Source organism: Elephantulus edwardii, unplaced genomic scaffold (assembly GCF_000299155.1).
Source record: "Elephantulus edwardii isolate Elephantulus edwardi_28Jun2011 unplaced genomic scaffold, EleEdw1.0 scaffold00017, whole genome shotgun sequence".
Lineage (NCBI taxonomy): Eukaryota > Metazoa > Chordata > Mammalia > Macroscelidea > Macroscelididae > Elephantulus > Elephantulus edwardii.
Window position 1 is genome coordinate 26,641,404 of NW_006399767.1, and position 17,529 is coordinate 26,658,932.

The 17,529-nt window shown below is 48.1% G+C and overlaps 1 protein-coding gene across 3 annotated transcripts in view; it reads right to left on the reverse strand.

Moving 5' to 3' along the window:
- Nucleotides 1-17,529, reverse strand: part of ANKS1A (ankyrin repeat and sterile alpha motif domain containing 1A) — a 287,821-nt gene that overhangs the window by 10,123 nt on the left and 260,169 nt on the right. For 2 of the 3 annotated variants that reach the window (XM_006882059.1, XM_006882058.1), the window contains exons 14-16: nt 1,799-1,897; nt 795-947; nt 527-634 (exon numbers count right to left, since the gene is read on the reverse strand). In XM_006882059.1, coding sequence (XP_006882121.1) covers nt 527-634; nt 795-947; nt 1,799-1,897 — 360 coding nt within the window. Of the gene's footprint in view, nt 1-496; nt 635-794; nt 948-1,798; nt 1,898-17,529 lie in introns of all 3 variants that reach the window. The other variant, XM_006882060.1, reaches the window with a different exon arrangement.

The following is a 17,529-nucleotide window of genomic DNA, read 5'->3' on the forward strand; positions in this document are numbered from 1 at the left end:
CTTTCTGATACCATTGGAGAACTGAAGGGGCTAAGGGCCCTGGGCCCGGCACATGTCAATATGCAGGTGTCAGCTGTGTGGGCTCTGGCGTCAAGTTCTGCTGCAGCTAGTGGTTCCCTGACTCACACAACCAATCTGAGAGTCAAGCTCAGGATTCTGGTGTAGAAGATCTGGCAGGGCTCATGATAGGGCCAGTGGTTCCATGGGAGAAAGATGGGCAAGTTCCTCGAGTGGTTTAGACTCAGAAAACCCACTGGAGGGTCAGCGGTGAGCTGGTTCCGACTTGTTGGCAATGATTTGGAGTTTTTGGCAGGGCTGTGCAATGGTGACATGCCCAGCTGCTCACTGAAAAGCTTCGGGTTCAGTCCCACCTGCCACTGTGTGCGAGAACCCACTGATCTACTGAAATCCATTCCCACTGCTGGGACAAGAGATGAACAAGGAGGAGGATATTTTTTGACTGCTTACTTATAAAGGAACAAAATACAGACAACACTGTCCTTTTTCTTAATCCCCAACCACTCACTTTGAGCTGGGAAAACCTTGGGGGCTTCTGTGGGGGCTCTTCATAGGGTCTGTCTGCGAGGGAGGCGATGATGCGCTTCCGATGGCCGAGCAGGTGGACCTTTAGGACCTGAGTGTGGAGGGGAGGGAGCAAGACAGGTGATGTCAGGCAGCTGGTCAGGCTCACAGTGCCCTCTGCACCCCCAGCCCTCACCCAGTGGACCAGGCAGTTACCCTGAGGGACAGTTCACAGCTGGGTCTCTGGCTGGGTCACAAGAGGCCACACTTACATTGACAAGCTCGAGTTCCCACAAGTTCTTCACAGTATCGATTGAGCTGTAGCCACTTGACAGGAAAGAATGGATGTAGTCCTGCAGGCCCAGGGAGTCTAGCCAGGAAGGCATGGATGGGGGGCTGTTACCATCATAGCCCAGCGCCTTTACCTGTGGGGTGAGGTGGGGAGATGGGGCTGGCATCTCATCCAAGGACAGTTACCTCACGATGACCCAGGCCCACCCCACAAAGCACAATGGAGACTAGACAGAAACGGGGACTGCCACTAGAGGCCTCGAAGACAGCAGAGACCAAACAGCAGTCTTGTAGGGCATGGTGGCCTGAGTCCACCCCTCTGCATATGCTTTTGTCTGTTCTGGTCTCAGTTTCCCCGTCTGAGGAGCCCCACAGCTGGGGGAACATGGCTGGAGGGGGAACCAAGGTGGGAGGAACACTTTCAGAATGCCCACTCCTTTGTTCTCAAGATCAAGGTCTTAGTGTAGGGGAACAGTGAGAACACAGTGTGTGTCTGTGAAGCAAGTGCTCGAGTCACCGGTGGCACTTGTGTTTCTTGAGCTCTGAGCATGTGGAAGGGACAGAGACACTGGACTCTGCCATCACAACAGAGAGGGAGAGGCTTGGGCATGTGCACCCGCCTCTGGCTCTCCAGGAACAATGGTGCTTCCTCTCTGCCACTCTGGGGTCTCCCAGGACTACCTGTGAGGGGACTAGGCTTGAGATGAGCGGCCAGACACTTGGGGTCCACACTAACTGACCAGAGTCTGGTAGTAGGTGGGAACTTTCCTGCCCCCTATCATAGTAACCCTAGCATTTTGCTGACCTTCCCAGGACCTTCATACTCAGTGCAGAGAAAACAAGGGAACATTCTGGGCCAGCTCCACGGGGGCTCCTAGGATGGTAAGTAGACACCCTGCCCCTCAGTCCCCCACCTCCACCCCAGTCAGCTCCCTCCCTGGCCTTAGATCTGGCAGAAGCTGAGGAGACAGCTGTCAAGAGTCACCTTGGGCAGGGACCGGGCGGCCTGGAGTAGCTTCCGCCGGTGCTGGGGGTCGGTGATGCCGATCTCCCGCAGGTCCTGCTCTTCCATCACATTTGGCCCCTGAGAGCAGAAAGGAGAACATTAGGGCCCAGAGCTGACAGCTGGGGCTGGCTGAGGACTCGGGTGAGCCTTTCATCCCCCATGACAAATTCCTTCTCTCCTAGAAGCAGCAAAAGGGAACAGAGACTGACTGAGGCCTCTGTGGAGTCCTGCTCAGACTGTATCCTCCATGAGCAGCTCAAGAATGCCACAGGGTGTTGCGTCCACCAGGCCCTGCAGGGCCCTTACCCAGCTCTGAGGGCATGCACATCTCTCTGGGGAGCAAGTCCCCAGCCACCCAAGAGTAAACTGGTGGACTAATCCCAAGGTTCCTCCTGGATTTGATTTTCTGATTCAAGGCTGTAACAACCACATCAGGTAGGTAGCTGATGGCAGCGGCAGGTACCCAAGAAGCTCACATCATCCCAAGGACAGAAAGAGGGGGACTGCCAGCAAACGGCTTCCGTAACCAGCGTGGGTATTCCTCACCTGTTCTCTACTAGTTGGGAGGAGAAGCTCCTTTGAGAGCATGGAGTGAGAACGAAATCATGGAGCCCTCCGCACAGAGCAGCATATGAGCCATATCCTGTACGCTGATGTATTAAGGAACAGGAACAAGAGCTTTTACGTGGGTAAAACATGGATCTTATTCTATATTTACAACTCTCTGAGTTAGCTTTTCTTCTCAAACTCCTTTAACATATGAGGAAACTGAGGCACAAAGAGGTAAGGTATTTAGACCACAAATCTAGTGATGGAGTTAAGACTGGAATCGAGGCCACCTGTCTCTTTATGTCACACATGTAACTCCTGTGAGGATGTCTGCATTACTCATAATAAAACCTCAACCCCAAGGCTGTGGAGCCAACTCGTAGAAGCCCCGCAGGAACAAGAGCGACCCATGATTTCAGCTGTAAATCATTACAAGCAGCAGAAAGCCTCATCTTTCTCCAGCAGAGCACCTGGGGGGGTTTGAATTGTTGACCTTTTGCGCTTTAACTGCTGCACCACCATGGCTCCTTATTAATCTCAAAACCTCAAACTCATTGTCATCAAGTTGGAACTGACTCATAGCTGGCCCTCCAGTGGGTTTTCCGAGGCTGTAAATCACACAGGAAGAGACTGCTTACTTGGTTCCACTAGGGAGGGAGACTTGCCTTGGGGTTAGTAGTGTAACCCCCGACAGACTATGCCAAGAGAATTCTTATGGCCGGTTAGGTTTTTAAATACACAGTAAGACAAAAAAAATTCACTAGTTGTACAATGACAGGCAGAGAAAGAAAATCTTGGTTTTGTCCTAACCCTCAGCGACAGTGCCTCTCACCAGATATTGTACCTCCACCTTGCACCTGTCACCACTCCCTTGGATGTCCCTCCAGAGCGCCACTAGGCGACCACGCATGTGCCTCCATACTGCATTTCCACACAGTATTATCCTGAGCAGCTAATGTATCCAGGAGGTGACGTCATGTCAGTGTATGTAGACCTGCCTTTTTTTTCCAAGCTGCCTTCAAGTTATGGATAGAATTTATGTAAGCAGTTCCTTGTTGAAGAATACTTGTTTCCAGTTTCTGCTATTGCAAATGGTGCTGCATGAACCTTGCATGTGCATCATTTCTAGTTGTCCAGAAGAAAAGTTTCAAAGTCAAAGGGTTGTTGGTGGTTGTTATGTGTCACTGAGCTGACCACAACTCAAAGCAACACTAGGTACTCTGAACTCTGCTCTGTCCTGGGCCAGTCTTGTTGTCTCTCACAGATCTACCCTCATTGCCCCAGCTACTGTGTCAATCCATCTCATCCAGGGTCTTCCTCTCTCACCCTGTCCTTCCACCTTTCCAAGCATGATATCCTTCTTCAAGGACTGATCCCTCTGGCAACATGACCAAAGTGTGAGATGGAGCCTCAAAATCCTTGCTTTCAAGGAGCAGCTTTTGTTTCACCCTCTCCAAGACACATCTATTAGTTATCTTGGTGGTCCATGGTATGTCCAATACTCTTCTCCAGCACCATAGCTCAAAGGCCTGGGCCATGGGGCACCAGCCTTGAGCTGGGCAGCCAGCGCTGCCCCACCCCTCACAGAATCTCATTATAACCTTCAACAATTTGCTTCTCCCTCAGAAATCCTCATCTACCTTTTCTCTACCTCTAGGGGGAGCACCAGCATTTCCTTTTTTAAAAGTATACAGAATCCAAAGGGCGCTGAAAGGAGACAAGTGATTGTTCATTCTGGAGATGAAGGGTGGGCCACCCCACGGGGAGCAACTAGCTAGCTGGTGAGAGTTCAGGGACGGGCAGGGCAAATCTGTTCACTGTGTGACTGCACAGTCACAGCCATCACTAAGTGTCCTTGATGAGGCACAAATAAGGAGCCACGCTCATCGCGGCTGTAAGCAGCTTTACTCTAAGGCAATCGGCTTGACTTGAATGCCTTCTACTTTCTCCTAGTACCTGACTTTGGGCTCCACCAAATTAAAAAGAACTCATTGTCTCTGAGTTGGTTCCATCTCATAATGATGATCCCCAAATCAGGTTTCTGAGGCTGTGAATCTTAAACAGAGTTGACAGCTCATTTTTCTCCTGTAGATTAAAAATGCCTGAAAGGTTTCTAGTCAGGAATGCAACACGCTACAGACTACATGGTCAGAGCTCCTGCCAGCTCCACCAATGGGCACAATCCGTGCTGCCTTGAAAAGTGACGCTCCAGGGCAGGCTGCTGAGGTCCCAAGGCCCTGGGCCTAACTGGTGGGCAGTATGGATGGAGAGACATAGGGGCTCTGGCAGCTAGGAGCAGGGCAGGGCCTGAAAGAAGGGAAGATGCCTTGGGGAAGGACGAAGGCCTGGTGAGAGGGAAGTGGGCTGGAGGGCATACAGGACCTCATAGTCTTTTCTGTCCAGCTTTTTCTGGCCTTCCAGAACTCCCATTACCTCTAGAACCTTTGTGACCATGTGTTTTTAGGAAATTGTCTTTTTACATCTTTACAGGTATCTTGTAAAATTTTTGTTTGGGATTGCTTTAACTGCAGGTAAGGTCTCCATTTAACAAATGTGAAAAAAGTCAAAAGAGGAGACTCTTTAGGAGGGATGAAACATAAGGAGAGATCTTTTTCAGCCACAGGGTAAAGGAAAGCCTTTTAAAGTTATTTGCCGAGGGCCACAGGCCATAAGAGCCTGGAGGAGGAGCTTCCCTCTTCCTCCTGCACTAAACAAAAACTAGCTGTCATTAGTTCACTCCATCTTGACTCCAGCTGTGCTCCTGGAGAAGAGGACCAGCTACCTGTGGACTGCCAAAAAAAAAAAAAAAACCCAAAAAAACCACAAAACACCTCACAAACACAAAACCCAAAAAACCAAAAACAAACCAAAACAAAACAAAAAATACACACATCTTGGAAAAAGTGCAGCCAAAATGCTGCTTGGAAGTAAGGATGGCAAAGCTCCCGTTGGGCATGCTGCTAGGAGAGGCTATTCTTTGGCAAGGGACATCATGCTTGGAAATGTGAAGGGTCGGAGATGATGAGGTTGACACAGGACAGGACAGGGTTCACATCTGTTGTTCACAGGGTCACTACGAGTTTTTCTCGATTAGATGGCACCTAACAATAACAACGGTGACTCTATGTGAGTCAGAGTGTAATGAACTGTGATCCCTGCAGTCCAGCACATTAAGGTTCTCTGACACCCCAGTGGCTCTTCCTGCACTAACTGCTCTACTCACATTACTTTCCATCTAGGCAGGATGGAGACAAAGCTCAGGGCAGGAAAATGGCAGAAATGTTTGTCTGTCTCCTTCACATCTTTGCTTCCTGCACTCAAAGCAATGGCTGGCATACTGTATTCAATAAGTGAGGAATAACTAGGAAAATGTGTGGGTGGGGAGAACACTACAGACATTGATAAAAACAGAAAGAAACAGAAGCAGAATAGCTAGTCAATGCCGCCAACTTCACCATTCTATTTTTTCTGATTCCTCTGCCGAGGACTGGGCCAAAGAGGCTGGGGAGGAGGGTGTGGTGTCCAGTGAAGAAAATAATCTTCAGGAACCTTCTAGAGTTCTACCCAAATGGAAGCCACACCCCTGGAGTCCAAGGGCTGGAAGTGGTAGGAGGGTAACTCATGTTAGCAGTGCATGTGAGGAGACACCCTGTGGGCCACAGTGAGGGTGGAGAAGCACAGGCGGGCTGTGAGGACACCAGGCACTTGGTCAGGGAGCTGACACGCTCCGCTCTAGGTAAAAGGCAGCCGTCCTACTTTGTAAGGAGGAAAGCGAGGTTCCACAGAGAGAACTAACTAATGTCACAGAGTCCTGGCTCTACTATATTTAGTTCACAGAGCTGCTCCTTTCCTAATGCAAGTGAGGAGAAACAAAGCAAAGGAAAACCAGGGAGTTGAGTCTCACCCTACAGAGGGTCCAGGCCTCTAGGCACACAGGCCTCAGTTAATCCCCTGGCAGAGGAATGTGAGTATGAGGAGGAGGCAGCTGGGCTGTAGCTGAGTGAACTGGAGAATGGTGTAGGCAAACAGACTCAGGGTGAGAGAGCCCAGGAAATACAGGAGCATCAGCTCAGGTCTGGCATCAGCCCGGAACCACGCTGATTATCTCCTGCATGAGAAGAAGGAATGTGTCATGCAGGTAGGAGTCCAGGTTTCCGGTGTGACCCCCACAGGTGAGGTCCAGGTCCTCAGGATGCTTCAGCTTCTCCCCTGTGGCAGACAAGGCTGTGTACGGAGATGCTCTGGCAGACACCTGACAGCACATTTGAGTGCTCTTTTGCTGGTGACCTGATCCACTAGCTGACTGTGTGGTTAGCTGGGCTCATACCAGGGGATGTCCAAACCAGCCCCCTCCTCTGTGCCAACAGGGAATCTGCACTCCAACAGGTGAGCAAGGTGGTAAGTCCTCACAGCCCAAACTCTCTGCACTCACATACTAGCCCAGCAAGAGAGCAATCTGGAGGGTAAAGGAAGGCTAGGGGGCAGGCTGGGGAGCAGCTTCAAGGACATTGAGAAGTGAAGTGCCATAGGAAATTCTTGCTTACTACCTGAGGAGAACCAAGGTGAAACCCCAAGCCTATCCTGCTGAGTCGGCAACTGATTAACCCCTGTTCCCCTCTTACAAATAGAGGCGCAGCTCATGAGGACCTGTGCCCACTTTGCCTTTGGCCAGCACTGACCTACAAGCACCCTTAACAGTCAAGGACAACCTGGGTAACCATGTCAGTGAGTGAAAGTGACCCCAGGAATTAGCTCAGTGAAAGAAAAAAAGTGACACAGTCACCAACCTCCTTGGAAAGACCAGAATCCCAGCCCTTCTACCTACTTCACACAGGAGGGCACAGGGCAGCAGGGTGTGCACCTTATAACACGGCCCTGAGGTCATGGTGGTAACACCTGGGCTAGACACCTCTGGAGCTGCCCATGCCAAAAGTCAGCACTCCCTAGTATCTGATCTCCAATCACAAAGAGGCTGACATGTTCGGATGCACAAGTGGATACTGAGTCAGAGAAGCAAGAGCCTGGGCTCCCCTCCAAGGAGGTTTACATTCACCTGAAATTCCCTCTTTGTTTCCATGGTCAAAATGCCCTACCCTTCTTCTTAATCACCTGGTCATTTCCCTGCCCATCAGTCACAAAAAAACCAGAGGATGAAATCTCATCTCCTGGAGGAGAGAGAACAAGAAGCAGCTTTAATCAAGGGCTGATTCTGCCCCCAGGGAAAAGACTGACAATGCTGCCCTTCCCTGGCATCTTTTCTCTTCCCTCCTTCCACCTCCCACTTCTCTCCCTGGGAGAGCAGAATGAGTGCGAGAAGGAGATGGGGGTCTCGGGATCATGAGATGGTGGGGAGAGCTGACAGGGGGAGGTACAGATATGCAAGGGGGCCAAGGGCACGGTGGGGTTCAGTCTGGATAATCACAAAAATGCCAGTACACACAATGTACATGTATGAAACACAGTGTATATAAATGCTAAAAATACTATAAATAAATATAAATTTTAAAAATGCTAGTGTAGTGCAAGCTTTGCAAATCAAGGTGGGGGTGGGAGCAGAGAAAAGGCTGGGCAGAACTGGCGCCACACTCAGCTGTATTGATTTGTGGGGCCTGCCTGCTCCCAGAGAAGCACTGCTGCTGAAGCTCATTGACAAATAAAGGCTCAGTTGGCTGGGGGAGGGGGGGGCGGGCAGGGTCCACAGGCTCCATCTCTGCATCCCTTCTCTATTTGCTGGAGGATTAACGTTCAAGGTATCCTCGGGCGCTGGCTGGGCCAATGTGATATTTACTCTGAGTTCAAGTTCAAACCCACCAGCAGCTCTTCAGGAGACATGAAACAGCTTCCTGAAAGCCTGCAGCCTGGGATACCCTAGGGGGTACTTCTGCTCTGTCCAACAGGGGTAACTACCAGTCAGATACGAGTCAGAGTTGACGTCACAGAAATAGCCTTGGTTTGGTTTCTTTCGGTGACTTCAAAAGTGTAGATTTCTAGCAGCTCTACTTTCTGTTTTCATCTCCTCCTTATATTAAAATAATTTTCTTCTTTGAGCAGAAAAGTTCTAAATGTTCATTACAGAAAAAAAAAAGTGAAAATAAAGAAAACACAGGGCTCCCCTCCATATCACAAGGAGGGAGGTGTGTCCCTTTGGGGATGGAACTTTCTAACAAATTTATCTTTACAGTTTTACCCTCAAAAAAACCCACAGAAAAAAATCATAAATGTTGAGGCAGAGAGTGTATTTTTTTTTTTAAATTATTTTAAAATATTGAGATGATATCTATTTTAGTTCATTTTTCTATACTCTAAAAATATTAGCAAAACTGGAATCATAGTCAGCATATGCTGTGATTAATCTGCTTTTTTTCCATGTGTAGTGCAATCACTTCTGACATTTCACTGGCTTAAAAGCAAATACAATTACTGCCACACATTGAGCACGTGCTGTTTATGAGTCCTGCTGAATAGGAACCAATTCATAGCTGATCCTCTCAAAGGTTTGCAGAAGCAGTAAAGTACAAGGGGACAGACAGTCCATCTTTCTTCTGCAGAGAAGTTGGTGGATTTGAACCAAGTGCCTTTGGGTTGGCAGTGCAATTCCTCATCACTAAGCCACAGGGGCCCTCTAATGTAGCCCGTCCATGGACATTAAGATCCACTGCAGTCTTCACTAGATGCTACTGTGGGCAGTTCTTTGTAGGCCCCAGAACATACCCCTTGGCCATGGCAATCGGTGTCACCTTCAAGAATGCTGATCACTGAGCAGTAACAGGTCCGTGGTCTAAGTCAGGACCATCTCCTGAGGATGGAGTTGGAACCACTCCTTGCCCCCCATATCTGTGCCCTGGGGATGTAAAGGTATGGAGAGAGGTGTGAATACACTTCTCCAGCTGGAAGCACAGCCTCAGCCCAGGGAGTCTGAGCATGAAGTCTGGCTGAGAGCTGAAGAGCCACTGGGAGAGGAAACAGACACCAAGGAGGGAGTGCTCTCTGTTGTGACTAGAAATCTTAATAGCTCTGGAAAGGAGAGGCTTTGCGCCCTGAGTTGCCACTGCATTCATTCTCTTGTTCATGGTTTGAGGGCTTTCTGGGTGCAAGGCACCTGTGGACAGTAGATTAAGAACTGAGTCCAAATCCAGTTTTGCTGTTACAGGCTCTGTAAGTAGAGGCATCAGGCAAGTCAGAGCCTTGTAAATCAAAGACTAAATTTCACAGTGCTGAGCACCAAGCCTGCTGACAAGAACCAGGGGCTCCAAAACTGTTCTTGTTCATTTGTTCACTGCTGACACAAAGAGGACTGCTGCTTCCCCTGGGGTGCTCTGTCAGAGCTTCCCAAAGAGATTCTTGCCTGGGCTCACAGCTGACCCTTTAAAAGATAGCCACTACCCTTGTCAACAGGAGCCTCTGAGCCTCCTTGTTCCCATACCTCTCTGTTTTCCTAATTACCTCAACCTCTGCCTCTACTCTTGTCTTCACTGCAAGAGAGATGACTTAATTAATGGTGACATACAGACTAGTTCAAGAGAAGACCAGTGAGAAGTAAACATGTTATGTTTTTAGGCTATTTACTGAGCCTGTAACAGCAAACCTAGATTTGAATTAGTTCTTGATCTGTTTCCTGATGTCTGCACAAGTGACTCCTGGAGGCACCTCTCTCTTCTCTGTCAATTTCTACAGGGAGGACTCTGAGGGAGGGATCCCACAGCACAAGGTTGTGGGAGCTCCTGCTGGGTTTGTAGAAGCCACACTCCCTCTGGTCTTTGCTCCACTAAGCAGGTTGTAAGTACTGCCTGTGCTAGGCACAACATCTTCACCCCATCCCTCTGCCCACCCTCTAAATACCTTGCTTTTTGAGGTCCTAGTTGAGGCCGATGCATCAGATGCACCCTCAAATCAGCAAAGGAGGCTTGCTAGGCCCAAGTCAGTGCGGAGGCCATTAAAGGCACCTGAAACATGGCTGCATTCCCTGTACATTTTACAGAAAGCATTACCTTACAACCTGGGAAGTACCCTCACATGGATGTAATGACCAGCATCAGTCTCTAAAGTTATGGTGTCACCACATATTAACAGTGAGTCCCTGTTGGAGCTTGTATCTCCATGAAGTAAGTAGGTCAAGTAAAATTCCCATGTGACAGCTGATAGAAACCAAGGCAGAGTTAACTTCCTAAAGTTGCCAGTGAGAACTCTGACGAAGACCAGGTCTCCTACCTCCTGGTCCAGCTCTCTTAGCAAATAAGCAGAATCTGGCGTTCTCCCTGGAGCCTTTCCTGGTCTAGTTTATTTGCTGTGGACTCTGCACACTGAATGTTGCCTAAGACTGTCACTGAGAGAAGAGCAAAGACATCTGCTACTAACTGGCCCCGGTGTGCTAGTGGCTGCTGCCAGACTCAAGGCCCCGAGCCAGTGCTGAATTCTCACATGGGTCTGACTTGTGACCAGACCCTTTCTTAACCACGTGGTAAAATAGCTTCCTGCCCACAAGAGGGTATATGGAATGGCCTGCTGGACTCGGGTCAGAAACCGTGAAGTGGTGCACACATTCAGTCCAGCCGGGTGAACAACTGGCTCCAACCTTGTGGAGATGCACTCAGCATGAAGCTCAAACACAGCACGCTATTACTGATAGGGAGATAAGGGAATTAAGTTGAGCAGTGAGAGAAATGCTTGGGGCTGAGGAGACTCTGTTCAGTATGTGCTGGATAAGGAACTCTGAGCAAATAATTTAACCCAAGAGTCCCGAATCTGGGGTGTGTGGGCTGGTCGGGGTGCCCAGGAACCTGAACTTCTAACAGACACTGAGAATCCAAGGAGGTCTGTGATTTTAACAGGGAGATGGGGCCTCAAAGACCTGTTCTCTGGGTGTCACTTTCCTTATATGTACAGAGAGGGCAAGGCTTACCTAAATGAACCCACGAAGCAGAAATTCCGGTAAAGATGCTCTAATGCTGTGTCACACCAAGAAGGCAGCAACCGAGAGCTATGCAATATGACCCATTAGCCAATCCAATTCCCTATTAAACTGCAGTCAAGTTAGCAGAATTGAAAACAGGCGTTTTTTAAAAGTTCTCAACTTCCTTTCTAGATGGCGAAACTTCATTTTACATACTTTGGGCATGTTGCTAGGAGAGACTCTTCCTTGGAGAGGGACATAATTTTTGGAAAAATACAGTCAGTGAACAAGAGGAAGGCCCTCAACCAGATAGAATGACACAGTGACTGTAGCAATGGGCTCACATGTATCAGAGATGTAAAGGATGGGACAGGATAGGACAGGGTTCATTTCTGTTGTTCATTGGGTCACTATGTGTCTTACTGGATGGCACCTAAGAACAACAGTAGCTAAGGCCAACAGAGCTGTGCTCCTGAATAATGTTAGCTGTGTGTGCACTTGGAACGGGGCCCAGAATTAGCCTGACCCTTGTCTGTAGGTAAAAAGGCTGCCAGACAACCTCAACTAGGCTCCCAGAGAACCAAGAGCTGACTGGCAGCAATGTGGATGCATCAGGTACCAGATCAACTTCTGGGCTATCAGAGTCTTAACAGGACCACAAAATTTCCAAAGGGGAGGATTAGTCTATGTGGGAAGATCCTGACTTCTATAAGAGTATTCCTTTCAAATCTTTAGCTCTACCAATCTCTAATCCTCTAGCTGAGGACAATCTCTCAGGCTACTTTTCCATGCTGGGGCACAAACAAAAATCTTTACACAGTTACCAGCTCATAAGTTACAACGTGGACAGGGATGGGCTAGGCTGGTGGAGAGGAAGCCCAGCCGAGAAGGAAGTGAAGCCGAGCTGGGCGGTCCTCAGGCAGGAACAGCACAGCCCCAGAGTCTCAAGATGGAAAAGGCAGAGAGAGGGACACACCAGGGAAGGGACAAGGAGGTGGAACAGGAAAGCAGGCAGGTCACCACCGCTCACACAAAGTCAGCTCAAGGTGAGGAAGAGTACAGAGAAAATCTGGGGGGACAGGAACTGGGAAAAGCCTCTGAGGCTTGAGAATGTGGTCGGAAAGCTTCCCGGAGCTAATCAAGAAGGGCCTCTGGGCCTGGGCAGGTGCCATTCAGCCCACACACAGCTTGCTCCTCCTCACCTGTCATCTCTCTCAACGCAGGGAAACAAGCTGGCGGAGGCCCAGAGACAGACAGGAGATTGGTGGGAGCCTAACTGCCATGTGGCAGACGCTGAGAAAAAGAAACTGATGGGCAGAGTGAGAGGCCTCCCCAGTGCTAGCAGTGAGGAGCAGCTGACCCTGTGGCCTCAGCCTCTTGTTTCTGATCTATCCTGAACCCACTGCGGATTCATATCCACTGCTGCATCCCTCAGGCATGGCCCTCCACCCCAGCCATTGCTGCCTACCTCATGCCAGTTCACACACCTGAGACTCATCCCAGCAAGGGGCACAAGCCCAGGGAACTGTTGAGGAGCCACTGAGTTGGCTCTGATTCACTGCGACCTTATGCACAACAGGATAAAACACTGTCCCATCCTGCACCATTCACACAACCTCAGACAAGCTTAAGGCCAGGGTTGCAGCACCTCTTGCCACCCAACCACAAGGCTCAGGGACCTTTGGGCCTCACAGAGGCCCTCTTGGTCAGGCCTAGCCGAACTCTCTTGCTGGGCTGGGTGTCGTTGGTGTTTACTCAAGCCAGACTCCCCCTTACCACTCACAGGCACTCTCACCTGCCTTTCTTCTCCCTGGAATCTTTCCAAGTCCTCAGCCTCTATGAAACTGTCAGGGCTACAGTCTTGGCTGTGCCGCTTACTGGCTATTTACACTCAGGCAGGTGAGTCTCCTCCACCCTCTGGCCCTCAATGCTCGCTCATTTGCTTCTAGTGACAGCACCTCTGGGAAGCTTGGTGTCTGACATGCAGTAAACACTTGGTAGCAGGAGGTTCCTTCCCGTCTGTGCTCTCGCAGCACTTATGAGTCTACCACAACATTTAACTAATCTATTGTTTTTTTATTGTTTTCTGTGCCTTGTTTTCCCAGTTGGACCATAAAGACACCTATGTTATTTGCTTTTCTGATTTCATCCCCTGTAAGAAATGCAGAAAATCTATTACATTCCAAAACAGAAAAGGAAACTACCTGTAATCCTCCAGAGGCAACCACATCTGGCTACCTTGTGTACAGGTTTTCTTCTTGCAAAATTAACATCATATTGTATAACGCATTTTTATGTCTTGAGTTTTTCACTCAACAAGATGGACCTTTCCCTACATCAGATATTCTTCAAAATCATGTTTTGGGTTATTGGTTGTTTGTTTTTGTTTTTTTTTAAAAAAGTCTTGTTTTTTCATGTCCATGTAACACTCAATATCAGGACCGTCATCAATCAAGAACAAATAGAGGGAGGCCAGGCTGTCTTCAGATGCTGAGATCTGCACCAACATGCTTGGAGTCAGAAATTTGTCAACCACTAATTACTTTCTTTCCAGACTGATTAAATGCATTTCCTCCCCTTCTCTTTAGAAAACCCATTTCCTGTGGATAAGATCTATAGTGAAATATGGAGCTGACCATGATACATGAGCAAGTAGTGATAGAGTGGCCAGCAGGGGTATTGGTTTGATCCTCCCCCACCTACCTGTCTCTCATATTCTGGCGTCAGCCCCATTAGCCTAGGTAACGTATACAGCCCCCATTACCCTAGCTCTCATTCTCCCAAATCAAAGGCCCATTTAGTATAGGAAATAGCGAACCCAGATAACGTTCAAGTTGCATGCTCTCTTGCCTAGCTCAGGAATCTCATCACAGAAGAACTAGCCAAGGGAAAAGGGGTCACGTCCAGGTAGGCCATGAAAGAAGGCTTCACCTTTTTTAAGACTTAAGTGTGTTCTGTGAGGCCTCAAGAGCAAACCTGAGACTAAGGGACAGAAGCCACAGGGACATGCATTTTTATTTCATATAAAGAACATTCTAAATCAGTCTGTGCAATGCAAAGATTGAATGGGCTACTATTGTGTAAAGTAGTGAGCTCCCCGTCACTGGAAAACCATGAAAGAGATTTTCTGAAAGGGATCAAGGGAAGGCTAGATCACATGATCTTAAAGTCTCTCCCATCTTATATTCTTCCCACAACAAGCTTCTTGTACCCTGTCATAAGGCAATCCCACAATAGTGCCTAGTCTGTGAAAACCCTCACTTTCCAGATGTTTCCAATACATTTGGAGCCTGGCTTCTTGGAAGCTACTTGTTCATCTTGTAGATGAGTCTCTAGGGCATTTCAGAACCAAAGGAAACATTTGCCATGTAGTGAAAACCAAATTGCACAGGGTTCTTCCATAGCTAATATGACATAAATGATACCATATGCAATGAGGGAATGTTTCAATAATGAAAAATGCCCCCATCTTCTCATGTATCTCTGTATTTGTGTGTATGTGTGCATGTGTGAGTGTGTCTTTGCCTGTTTATTCTCTGGTCACTAAAACTTAATTAGCCATGGAGCCCATCTGGCAATTGCACGCAATTACCCAGGGTGCTTTGCATGGCCACTCAGGCCACTCTAGGATCAGAAGTAACACATTCAACAGAGTATAATCAGCATTACTTCTGGTACAGACTATGCCTACCAGATGGCACTGCATGAGCCGAGAACAGGGCCAAGGAAGTGGTGAGGAGTACTCACCAGCAAGGAGTGGGGAGCACTGGAAGACTTGGGAAGGCCTGAGCTGATAGTCTTCCTAGATAAGTGTTCCTCTAGAACAAATTCAAACTCATTGCTGTCAAGTTGGAACAGACTTACAGCTGACCCTCCAGAGGGTTTTCAGAGACTGTAAACCACATAGGAGGAAACCACATAGAGAAGGCTGTCCATCTTTCTCCTGCAGAGAGACTGGGACATGTGAACTACCACAGAGGCATCACGTTTGGGTGAGCAGCACAACTCTCCGTACCACCAGAGATCCCTATTTGCTTCTAACAGGATCAAATATGTTCTAACAGAGGCCCTGCATCATTACAAGAGTTTGGCTGAAGGCCAGACTTCCCCAGATTTATATGAATATAAATTATTATAATAATTATGCCCAGTTACTCTCTGGTTAGGATACAGGGTGTGGAAGGGAAGCAGTTTTAAGTCTTTGTTGTCTAAGGGTTGAGAAGCTTACTCTTTCCAAAATTAGCAAAGATGGGTGAGAAGTCAAAGCTCATCAAGTATATGCTACAATAGTTCAGAACTGAAAACATGGCAACACAGGCAGGGGGCACCTGTAACCTTCAGTCCGTCATGTGCCTGCCTGACAGTCATTCTGACCAAGAGTTGCTCAGAGGGAGGCCTCTAAACACCGAAAGCCAGTGACCATCTCTTCCTGGCCATTGGTGAGCCCCCACCTCACCTCCACCCTGGGCTGTCATCCTTTCACTTGGAAGGTAGTTAGGCAGGGGTTAGGTCACAAGAACTACAAATAAATTTAGCCTGATTTTTAAAAAAGAATATAAATTTGTATTTTAAAAATAAGATACTTATGAGCTGAAACATGAACTTCCTCAAAGCACGCTTTGGTAGGATAACATATTCCTTAGTTCAATGTCTGTCCCAACAAAGGAGGAGGCGTTGGGTTGGAGGAGCTACTTTGTGAAGGTCTCTCTGGAAGCCTCAGGCCAGCACCTTGGGGCATGCTGCTATTTCTGAAGCACCAAATGCAGCCTTCTTCATTCTCCTCAATGGCTCCACAAACCCACAGTGCAAAGTACAGGGAAGAGAGCAAGAGATCTGTGCCAATCAAGACAGAAGAGTGAAACGGGCATGTGTTAGAGAGACTAACTTCAGAGATTCTGACTTACAGAGACCCTATACGACAGGGCAGAACTGCCCTGTGGGGATCTTTGTAAATCTTTATAGAGGCCGACTGCCACATCTTTCTCCTGTGTAGTGACTGGTGGGTTGGAATCGATGACCTTTTTATTTAGTAACTGGGCATCTTAGCCACTGTGCTACCAGGGCTTCTTACAGAGGTGGAAGGCTCTCACTGTGAACTCAGGACTGTAGTACAGGGATTATGAGAGAATGCAACAGCCTGTTAGGAAGCCAGGGTGAGGTACAGGGACGGTTTGCTAGAGTTAACACAAACTAATCTTCTGAGACTACTGAGAGCATAAACTACACAAACTACTTAAAGCATAAACCATAAAGTTCAAAAAGGTCCCATCAAATCAGCTTTGATTCATGAAGACTCTCTCGGAGCACAGTAGAAGTCCTGCCACAGAGATTTCTAGGCTGTGAAACAGACTGTCATTCTGAGATACCTCTAGAGAGGTTCAAAATATCAGTCTTTGGGTTAGCAGTCAAGTGCTTAAATGTTAAGGCCAACCAGGAATGCTGACTCAAGCATATTTGTGGCTAAATCCCCCATCTCCATACCCACACATAATAAAGCACTATGTACCACCGGTGTGGTGTATGGCCCCTCCATCCCCTGAAGGTGCACCTGAACCAAGCCATGGTATTTTCATTTGCATCCTATACATCAAAAATTGGATCATGAATAAAGAAGACAAAAGAAGTATGATGCCTTTGAATAGCGGACTGTCAAAAGAATAAACAAATCTGTCTCGAAGGAAGTGTAACCAGACTGCTTCTTGGAGGCAAAGAAGGTGAAACTTTGTCTCACTTATTTTGGGCACATTTTCAGGAGGAATCAATTCTTAAAGAGAGAAATCGTGCTGGGAAAGGTCAGGGGAGTGAAAAAGAAGACCCTCAATGAGATGGACTGACACAGAGATGGCCACAATAGTCTTGGGCACGCAAAGATCATGAGGGTGGTGCAGGAATGGGCAAGGCTCAGATCTGTTGTTTAGAGGGTTGCTATGAATCCTGGTCAACTTGATGGTCCCTAACAACAACATCCCTTGAAATCAGAGCCTGAGTGCATGTTCCTACTCTGCTAGTTCACTGGCAGTGTACGCTGTGCAAACAACTTAACCACTGGGTCATTTTCCTCATCTGGAAAATGTAGATGATAATATTACTATAAACCTCAGGGCTACTGGGAAAATTAAATGTATTAATTTTTATAAACCACTAAGAACAGAGCCTAACTACCACACATTAAACCCTACAGGAAGTCCATGCTATTCCCATTACTGCGTTAAGCACCTGCTTCAGGCATCTAAGGCCCCAGAAGCAACCTGCTCTGGGATGTAAGCATTAA